The 10822-nt window shown below is 48.2% G+C and overlaps 1 protein-coding gene across 1 annotated transcript; it reads left to right on the plus strand.

Moving 5' to 3' along the window:
• Positions 8316 to 9108, plus strand: LOC8083431 (procyclic form-specific polypeptide B1-alpha). Its single transcript, XM_002446097.2, has 2 exons — positions 8316 to 8523; positions 8646 to 9108. Exons 1-2 carry the CDS (start codon positions 8385 to 8387, stop codon positions 8996 to 8998), a joined length of 492 nt encoding a protein of 163 aa, XP_002446142.2. The 5' UTR covers positions 8316 to 8384; the 3' UTR covers positions 8999 to 9108.

A 10822-nucleotide genomic window follows, 5' to 3' on the forward strand; every position in this document is an offset into this window, starting at 1 on the left:
ATCTTTAGGACAGTGTTTGTTGAGATCGGTGTAATCAACGCACATTCTCCATTCATTATTCTTTTTGCGTACAAGAACCGGATTGGCGAGCCAATTGGGGTGATACACTTCTTTTATGAATCCGGCTGCTAGAAGCCGTGTTATTTCTGTCCTAATAGCCTCCTTTTTGTCACGAGCGAACCGTCGCAGTTTTTGCTTGATTGGTCTTGCGGTCTTCGAGACATTTAAGGAGTGCTCGATCAGGTTTCGTGGGACACCTGGCATGTCTGCGGGTTTCCATGCGAAAACGCTCACGTTGTCCCTTAGAAAACTGACGAGCGCGTCTTCCTATTTTGGATCCAGGTTAGCCCCGATGAGGGCTGTCTTCTCGGGGTTGCCTTCGACCAGCTGCACTTCTTTGTACTCCTTGGATTTCGAGTTCTTTCTGGCTGTCTCCTGCTCAGGTAATCGGAGCTGGTCGGGAGGCAGCTGTGCGGCTTGGTTTGCTATTTCCGCCATGCGGATTGAGAGGTCGATTGCCTCGGTGATCTTGAAGCTTTCTTCTTCGCAGGTGTACGCGGTGTAGACGTTGCCTCTGATGGTTAGGACACCCTTCTCCGTGGGCATCTTAAGGACTAGGTATGAGTAGTGCGGGACTGCCATGAACTTTGTCAGCGATGGCCGGCCTAGTATGGCGTGATAGGTCCCGTCGAAATCCGCGACTACGAAGTTGATGAACTCCGTCCGGAAGTGATCGGGTGTGCCGAATTGGACAGGCAATGTTATCTGTCCGAGTGGCACCGAACTTTGACCTGGCAAAACCCCCCAGAATTGGGCGTCGTAAGGTTTTAGTTGTGCCGGTGATATCTTGAGGGCGGGCAGGCTGTTGCGGAAAAGGATGTCGATGGAGCTTCCCCCATCCACGAGCACGCGCTCGAATCTGATGCTATTGATGCAGGGATCAAGAATCAGTGGGAAACGACCCGGCTCTGGGATGGCGGCCCACTGGTCCTTCCTGCTGAACGAGATCTCCCTGTGGGACCACGCGGGAAATTTCGGATCTGCAATCAGCCCGTCCGTGCTGTCTATGTTGAGGCAGGCTCTCTTTAACAGCTTTCTTTCTCGCTTGGACTCAGTGGAGACCTTGCCCCCGAAAATGGAGTGGACCACGTCGGTGGGGCTGACGTATTGGTGTCGGGGGTCCCTGTCTTGGTCCTCATCCTCATCTTCGTGGTCGTGCCCGTCGCGCTTGTTATTTTTCTTGGCGGAGTCCTCTTGGGCGGCCCGCCGTGTATAGATACTTTTGAGGACGCGGCACTCTTCCATGGTATGGTTAGACTTTGGGTGTAGCTGGCACGGTCCCTTCAACGTTTTGTTGTAGTCGTCTTGGTAGTCCCGTCGTCCATTGGGACGTTTGACCGTATTTACTTCGTGGTCGTATTCGCGAGGGCGCTTTCCTCTGAAGTCGTCGCGGCTGTCGCGCCGCCGATCCCAACCTTCTCGGTGATCGCGATTGTCAGAGCGGCGGTGATTTCTGTTGTCGTAGCGGCCGCGACCGTCATCTCGCCGTGAAGGCTGGTCGGGGCCTCTCGCATCGTCTCGGATTAATTTTTCTGCGTCATCAGCATCGGCGTAATTTTTAGCCGTGGCGAGGAGCTCCGCTACCGTTGATGGGCGCTTACGCAACAGCTTGTTCCTCAGCGCTTCATGGAAACGCAAGCCCTTGATAAAGGCTGATATGGCCTCGTCATGAGAAATCTTCGGGATTTTGAGGCGCATATCCGAGAATCGTCGGATGTAATCGCGCAGAGGTTCATTCTTCCTGTCCCTTATCCTTTCAAGGTCATACTTGTTTCCGGGCTGCTCGCATGTGGCGATGAAGTTGTCGATGAAAGCCTGGCGTAGCTCTTCCCAAGAGTCGAAGGAGTCCTCGGGCAAGCCGAGAAGCCACTGATGACCAGCGTGGTCGAGGACTACGGGGAAATAGTTAGCCATGACGTGCTCATCTCCTGCCGCTGATCGGACGGCGATTTCATAGAGAGTGATCCAGTTCTCTGGATTTTCCTTGCCGTCGTATTTTTTAAGTTTTTCGAGCTTGAAATTGCGGGGCCACACGACCTGGCGGAGGTGTGAGGAGAACTGTCTTAGGCCCGGAGGACCGTGGGTCGCATCGTACTCGATGCGGCGCAGGTTTTCGTGGACTGCTCTCTCTGCGGCGCGCTTGTTGATGCGATCCCGGGCATCTTTGGGAGGGATGTTGTGTCGGAGATCCCTGTGTTGGTCTTCTTCTTGGCCGCGTACGCCGTGAATTTGCTTGCGGCGGCCATCGGCGTCCCGACCACCAACGTCGCGCCGCGAGTCCCCTCGACGGTTGTCGGGGGAGCGGCTGCGGTGACGCCTGCTGGGTGAGACCTGGCTACGATTAGTCTGGTCGGAGGCGGCTTCCGTATAAGAGACGTCCTGGACTCTCTTGAGTAGAGTGGCTGTCTGTCCCATTGCGGCGATCAGGTGTGCTCGGATGCTGGTCCGGACTCCCTGGCATTCGGGGGTGTCAGGAAGCCGATCCAGGTTGGCCATGGCGACAGCCACGTTGGCGCTTGGCGTTTTGTAGACTGGCTGATCCCCGACCATGTCAAAGGCATCGTTGAGGTTACTTGGTGGCATCTGCTGTTGCTCGTCCGCACGCCGTCGGGCGCGATCGGCGTTACGCTGCTCGCGGAGTTGCCTCTGGTCATCTGTTTCTCCGTCAACAGCCGGTTCGTCGGCGCTGACATTGAACACAATATCCCCTCGCCGGGGGGGGAATATCGGGAATCGGTCGAAACCCGGAGGGTGTGAAGGAAAATCCAGGTCGTAGCCCTCGTCTTCGGTGTTTATAACCTCGGTGGGGACGGAGCCGGTGCTTGAGTTGGTGCTGGAGACCTGGCCGTCCCGTAGCTCTCGGATTGTCACCATGTTGACATGGTGACGATTGTTCCTTGTCGGCGACCAACCTGCCTTGCTGAAAACGGATTGGACATGCTGTGAGTAAACAGAGGCCGAGTTGTTCAGGCCGCGAGGATAGTCTTCCTTTTTGAGCTCGACGGATCGTCCTGAGGGGGTTGAGGTTATCGTTAGGGACGTTCCCAGCCGTTCGTGTGTGGCGACACGAGTTGGCCGGCGGGATTTCGAAAAATCCGCTCGAGCAGCTTGGTCGGGCCGGCGCAGAACTCCATCTATTAGTTGGGAGACTTCGAGTAGCTTGGAGTTAGTGCGATCAAGCGCTCGGAGGAGGTCCGAGCAGTCGATCTCCTTTCCCTTGTAGGGTGGGAACGGTGGTCGGGCGCTTGGTGCCGTCATGCGTGTGGTCGGAGACGGCGTGATCTCAGATTGGATCTGGATCTCCTTCGGAACCGTGGTCGCGAAGCCGCTGCTGCACGTCGTCCACGTGATCTGGCCGACGGTGAACGTGAGGCCTTCGGGCACGGTCGCGGAAGCTGGGATCGTGACCATCTTGTTCGCCGGAAAAGTTGCACGCACACCCCCTACCTGGCGCGCCACTGTCGACGAAAGCTAGTCGGCAGTCTACCTTGGGGTATACCCACGGTAGTAGTTTATCGGTAGACGGTGCGCAAACTACGAACTCGATGGTGACGCAAGACACGGACAAGCTTTTTATCCAGGTTCGGCCGCCGAGTTGGCGTAATACCTACGTCCTGCGTCTGGTTGTATTGGATTGTGTTGAGAGAATATGATGTGTCCTAGGGGGGTCCCTTGCCTCTCCTTATATAGTCTGAAGGGCAGGGTTACAGATCTGAAAACTAATCCTAGTCGGTTACAATTGTCATAGATAGTTCGATATCAATTCCTATTCTAACCGACTAGAATCCTGCTTGATCTCCACATCTTGCTTCCTTGCGCGAAACTCCAGGCTGTCGGATCAAGCCTTGAACTCGTCTCGTAATGGGCCAAGCCTCCCGGCCCAAGTCTAGCCGTAAGGGTATAGGGGTCTATCCCCCCACAGGCTTTCACTTTGTAGTTTTTTTTTCGAGACGAGGGATCTTCCCCATTTCCACTGATCAAACAACGAAAATACCGTTCATACAAAAAGTTTGAAAAACAGATAGAAAAAACTAGACAGAGGCATAACACTAAAGAGAGAAACACGAAGCGTACGACAACTACAGCTTGCCAATACATCATTGTGAGAGCACCACAAAAAAAAAGGCCAAAGCTGATTACACAAAAGCCTAGTCAAGCGAAAACAGCCTTCCAAAGAAGAGTTTCTTGCAAAAAAACCAAACATCATTCTGTCCCAACATCATCTTGATTACTTCTGTCCATCCGGCTTATCATCTTGATCGGTTGACTTGTTGTTGAAAGCCCAAGTTTGGTTTTGGTAATTAATGACACCTAGTTGCTAATGCTTTGTGCTTAAGTGAATTGAGATAGGCATAGCAACACATGTGGTGAAGGAGCAAGGTGGCATGGATAGGTGGCCATATGTTTACAAAGAGATGAAGCATGATGTGGAGATCATGATGATAGATAAGGAACAAAGTTATCAAGGCAAAGGTACAAACATAGGGTTTTACTTTTGTCGGTCTAAGATAAGTAGAGAAGTGATTGACTGGGTTTAGGATAGATAACCGACTATCAAGAGGGGAAATCACGGTCATCTCTCGAATCAAGTGCTACTAGGTCCACATCTTGAGCATATGCATTAGGATCTGGTAAAGTGCTAACTTAACTCCTTTGGGAAAATATTTGTGAAAAGCTAACACACATGCACTTTAGTGGTGGACACTTGTTGGTGTTAGCACATTTGCAAAGGAGGTGGAGTTCCTAGGGTTGAGAGGGGTTTGGGTTCCTCTCTCCCTCCCGCCGAGCTTGCGAGGCGGGATTCGGCGCTTTTGAGAAAAATAAGTGTATATTTTCTATTGCGCCGGTGGGAAATTTGGAGAAGTCACAGGAGTGTTTTTCGCTGAGAAACACTCACCGGACGCTGAGTGCGGAGGCACCGGACGCTGGCCTCAGAGTCCGGTGTGCTTGACCCTGCTAGGGTTGAGCACCGGACGCACTCTGAGAGCGTCCGGTGTGAGGGCATTTTGCAACCCTCTCTGTGTTTAAGTCCGGTGAGCATCGGACGCTCAGAGGTTCGTCCGGTGGCTCACGTCCGGTGACCCTGCAGGTTTTCGAACTCCCTGCGCATGAGTCTGGTGTGCACCGGACGCGTCCGGTGTGGACTTACAGAGCGTCCGGTGTGTTGCAGGTAGCCGTTAGAATCTGACACGCGAGATTCAAGAAGGACACGTGGCTAACCCCAGTGCACCGAACGTTGGGGGTCGAGCGTCCGGTGCTCACTTGGTAGCGTTCGGTGTCCCCGATTTCAGCCCAGTGAAAGTGACCAACGGCTAGTTCTTTGAGGGGGATTAAGTGTATATTTTCTATTGCGCCGGTGGGAAATTTGGAGAAGTCGCAGGACGCTTGCACCGGACGCTGTGCGAGTGTGTCCGGTGAGGTCGACTGCGGTCAGAGTAACTGGATGCCTAGGGTTAGGCACCGGACGCCAGCACCAGACTCAACGGGTAGCGTCCGGTCCTAAACTCAGGGAGGGTGTAAGTTTCACCCTCACACCGGACGCTAGCACCGGACGCGCCTGGTAGCGTCCGGTCCTAAACTCAGGGAAGGTGTAAGATTCACCCTCTCACCGGACGGTGTCACCGGACGCTCAGAGTTAGCGTCCGGTGCTCTGTCAGAAGCAGTACAGTTAGCCGTTGAGTGTCACCGGACGCTAGGTACTGAGCGTCCGGTGCAACATCAACAGCGTCCGGCGCCCTCGATTTCAGCCCAGTCAAAGTGGCCAACGACTAGTTCTTTGAGGGGGCTTATAAATAGAAGGTGGCCGGCTTTGGGAGATATACTCTTGCACATTTGATTACTTGAGACATACATTGAGCTAGAGAACACTCCCTCCACTCATCTCCTTGCTTGATTGCTAATCTTTGTGAGATTGAGTGAGATTCAAGTGCATTGCATTGAGAGTTGCATCTAGTGGCACTTGATTCTTGAGTTTGCTGCGGATTTCTTGTTACTCTTGGGCGACACCCTAGACGGCTTGGAGCAGCGGTGGTGTTGAGCTCATGATTGGAGATTGTTTTGAGCCTCACCAAGTGATTTGTGAGGGGTTCTTGAGCCTTCCCCGCGGGAGATCGCAAATTGGCTACTCTTGTGGATTGCTCGTGGCTTGGAGGATCCCCATCTTGTGAGTGGATGTGCGTCACCTGCTGAGGGTTTGACTTTAGATTGCAAATTAGCTCGTGATCCATCAAGTGGGTGTATCGCCACAACGAGGACTAGCTTCCCGGGAAGCAAGTGAACCTCGGTAAAAAATCTTGTGTCATCTCTTGCCGAGGATTCTCTTATAATTGTGATTGATTGATTGGCTATTTTTCTACTCTACAATGTTGGTATAACAATCACTCCCCTCTCCTTTACTTATGTGCATACCTTGCTAGTTGTAGCTTGTTTAGCTTAGCTATCTTGTTTAGGAGTGTAGCAAGCTTCTAGTTGTGCTTTCTTGTTGTAATTAGTGTTTAGCTTTCTTGCTAGACTTGTGTAGGTGGCTTGCATAGCTTAGTTGTGCTAGTGCTAGAATAGCTTCGCCTTTTGTTTTTTTACTAATCAACTTGTCTAGTTGAACTTTGTAGAAATTTTAAATAGACTATTCACCCTCCCTCTAGCCATTTGGACCTTTCAGTTGTCCTCTAGAGAACGATGCTTCTGTGCTTGCGCCTCTTTACTCACCAGCTGTATGGCAACTTTCAGCATTGTATTTGCTCCAGCGATCAGCTGCTCCTTGTCTTCATCTAAAAACGAACCTACCCAGTACTCCATAAGCGAACAAGCATAAATTCACTTTGTAGTTGATAACTTTTTGATTTGAAATCGTTTTGTCAAGGAAAATAACATTTGAATTTTAAAAAAACAAAATTTAAATTTTTGTAAACGACCTTAGATGGATAAACTACCAAAATAAAAATTTTAGATAAAAAAATTATGAAACTTTGTAGGTGACAACTTTTTGATTTGAAATTAACTTGCTAAGAAAAATTATGTTTGAATTTATAAACAATTGAAATTCTTGTAGATCTTAAAAAGTTACAAAACTTTGTAGTTAATAACTTTTTTATTTGAAATCATCTTGTTATAGAAAATTATGTTTGAATTTCTCAAATTTGAAATTCAAATTTTTATAAACGACCTCGGACGTAGAAACTATCAAAATAAAAGTTATAGATATGAGAAAGTTATAAAACTTAGTAGCTCATAATTTTTTATTTAAATTTGTTTAGGATCCTAAATACTTATTTCAAAAATAAGATAAATATAAAATGGGTAGGATAAAAATCTCATTCCGACACAAACAACTTGCAGGTGGAGGGGTTAGAGGCTGAAGACGCGAAGCAAGAGGTCCGTTTTTCTCGTAAAAAATTGCGTGACTTGTGAATTATGACACACGACCGTGTGGCTGTCCAGTGAGGCTTCTCCTAGTAATTGAAAAAAAAATCTCACTGCCCCATCACTACCGGTATTATGTTATTTGCTATAAATATTTAGGGTTTTTTTCGTTGTAATACACGAGCATATTTATTAGTATAATATAATAAGTGTAATAAAAATGAAAAATAAATAGGAGACCATAGCCGCATTAATGTTTGACTCGGTAAGAAGATATTTATCACTAAGTTAATTTGATTACACATTCCATATGTAACTCGGATTTACGACCTATGTTGATATGAGTTCAACAACTCACGCATGTCTAACAATGATATAATATCTTATTCTAATACGTATGGATGCTGTTGCAAAGTATGGATACATACAGAGCAGATCAACGATGTGGCCACGAGCGTAGCCGTGGAGGCGACAAAGGGACCGAGGGGAAGGCCACGGAGGACTGGAGGTGATAAATAATGTCTTAATCACGGTTGAAGCTCTACTATACTAATAGTTATATCTTATTCCCTTATTAAAAAAATAGAATATTCCAAATGAGCTCCATTGCAATCATAAACACCCCTTCGGATTCACCTGCTGGTATTCCAAATGAGCTCCATTGAAATCATAAACACCCCGCTCGGATTCATTTGCTGGTCCGTGACCAAATTGCCTTGGAAGACGCCAGCTAAAATATGTGCTGCCACGAGACGTCCATAGCCGTGTCACCGATTCACCCGTCCATCAATTCGTCACGTACTACTACATACATCTTATCAGCTACCATGTTCGCCAAGCTATAAGAAGGCGCGGAGCATGCTCTTTACGACACCAATCCATCCAAGCAATAAAGCATATAGCTAGAGCTTAATTCTTCTACACAAGATCTATCTGTTTATACGGTTGAAGCGGCAGCACTTGTAATGGCGAACCACCATGCCGCCACTATTCTCCTCCTGATCGCATCCCTTTTCGTGGCGGTCACCATCTCCAGGGCCAACGCGAGGCCCACAATGCGTCCCAGCAAGATGGCGGCGCTCCGCCACGACGCATATGGACAAGGTATGCAGCTACATACTCTTTCCTGTCTCCAAGCAATCATTCCACATGAAATGCATCTATGCCATTGCGTCATTATCACACTGTATAATGAGCATGCATGCTGAATGAATGAAATGTTGCAGGTTACGTGGCGGATGCTACGGAGCTAAAGCCAGAGCCGGAGCCGAAACCGACCTGCGACAACTGTGAGCAGCCAAAACCAGAGCCAGAACCAGAGCCGGAGCCAGAGCCGGAGCCAGAGCCAGAGCCAGAGCCGGAACCGAAGCCAAAGCCGGAGCCGGAACCGGAGCCAAAGTCAGAGCTTACTTGTAACAAGGTGCATGGGGTGCAGACAGGCGAGACATGCTGTTCCGTGGGGGAGGGCGCGGGGCTGACCCAGGACGAGTTCCTCAGCTTCAACCCCAACCTCTGCTGCGAGAAGCTCTTCGTCGGACAGTGGGTCTGCCTTGAAGCCACATCCGGTTGTCATGACTGACTTTAAATTGGGCTGCCTCCCTGGACCTAGGGTCCCAGACGATACCGAGTCGTGATTTGGCTTGAAAAAGGAAGTGTGTCCTAGGATGGTTTCGTTCTGTGTTATGTTCCCCTCCATGTATGAGCGAGCGAAGCATTTGTTTTTCTCGAATAATGTATGAGAGAAGTTGCTAATCAGTTAGGCTGTCTCCAACAAAGGAGACCTAAAACAGATACCCATTCTATGTTATAGGTCATGCACAGTAAAATAAATAACATCCTAAATCTCTCCTCCAACAGCTACCGCAATTAGAACACCCAAAACTGCCGCTCGTCATGGACACGACGCACTGCTGTGGCCCCCGCAGACGCCGCGAACCTGGATCAGCCTTCGTCTTTGCCCGCCCGCTGCTGGAAGCCACCACCCCGGCCGCAACCTCGCCATGGGGCAGTGCTGCTGGATCCTCCGCTGGCCTATCGGACAGGGCAAGCAGCTCTCCAGACCCATGCGTATCGGCGGTAGCCGGAGCTGGTGCATCTGGTACCTCCGCGTCCGCAGCGCCGCCAAGAACAGAGACCGCCACCACCGCGCAGTGCATCTGGGAGCGCGCCGTCGCGGCGTGCCCTCGCCCGAGGAAGAGGCACAGTCGTTCCACTCCAGCTGCGTGGAGACGCAAAGACACCGAAGAGGACGCATATTTGCGTTCCACAACAACTACGACGCAAAATAGGTTGTAGGTTTGGGTACTCGGTTGGAGGATGTTTTTTTCCTACTAAAACACTGTGCAAGAGACATTTTGGGTATGGGTCTTATTTTGCCTATCTTGTTGGAGATAGTCTTAGGGTCGGTAGGTTGTCTGTTGCACCTTTTCAAGTATTCTGTAGTCATGCGTGTCACTCTGTCCCTGTAACATATTTTTCAGGAAAAAATTGATTTCATTGGTTTGGTCTCATGTACTCATGCACTGTATATGTGTTTGATTGATATGCACCTTCTTCGTTTCGTCCATCGTGTTGCTGATGAGAGGAGTTGGTATCCACGTCTCTTCACGGTCACCACACATTTCTATGGTTATACAAATTTGGATCCCTAATTAATAACCTCTAGAAAATACTCCTTATGATGCTATAGATAAATGTTACTCCCAGCGCCGGCCCTAGGATTTTGAGGGCCTTCTGGCGAGTTCGTCACGACGGGTTCTCTAGTGTATAATAGAAAAAAGTCCAAATAACCCCCTAAACTAACATTTGGTTCAATTTACTCCCTCCAACTATATAAGTTGGTCCAACTAATACCTTAAAAAGTTTTTTCTTTTTTGTTTCTCTATGCACAAATTATATTTTAGTTTCAAATTTTGTGAGGTGATAGAGGACTTAGTATTTTGTGTTAGAAAAATCCAATATAATTTTTTCATCATTATGTTTAAATTTCCTAAGCTATCAAAATTTTTTCATCATTATATAAGTTTCTCTACTGTTAATTTATTTTTAAATTTCCTAAGCTATCAAAATTTGGTAAAAAGTTAAGTTATATTTTTTCTAACATAACTTATAATGTTCTCCAATATATCACAAAACTTGATATTAAAACTCAACTTATATGTGGAAACATAAATAACAAATCATGTTAAGGGGTAAACTAGACCAATTAAAATGGTTGGAGGAAGTAAATTGAATCAAATGTAAGTTTAGGGGGTAATCTGAACGTAGGACAAACTTGAGGGGAGTAATTTAGACTTTTTTTTCTCTATAATATATAGGCTAATTTTACTTATAAAGGAAAAATAAATGCAATAATATATTTAAAATTAAACATGTTTGATAATTATCAAGATCGAGAAACAAT

The sequence above is a fragment of the Sorghum bicolor genome, chromosome 6 (assembly GCF_000003195.3).
Source record: "Sorghum bicolor cultivar BTx623 chromosome 6, Sorghum_bicolor_NCBIv3, whole genome shotgun sequence".
In the NCBI taxonomy this organism is placed as follows: Eukaryota; Viridiplantae; Streptophyta; class Magnoliopsida; order Poales; family Poaceae; genus Sorghum; species Sorghum bicolor.

Bases quoted from the DNA above. Each gene is read 5' to 3' on its own strand.
- LOC8083431 (XM_002446097.2), top strand. From the start codon at position 8,385: ATGGCGAACCACCATGCCGCCACTATTCTCCTCCTGATCGCATCCCTT. The intron at 8,524-8,645 runs GTATGCAGCTAC...GAAATGTTGCAG, and splicing joins CCACGACGCATATGGACAAG to GTTACGTGGCGGATGCTACG.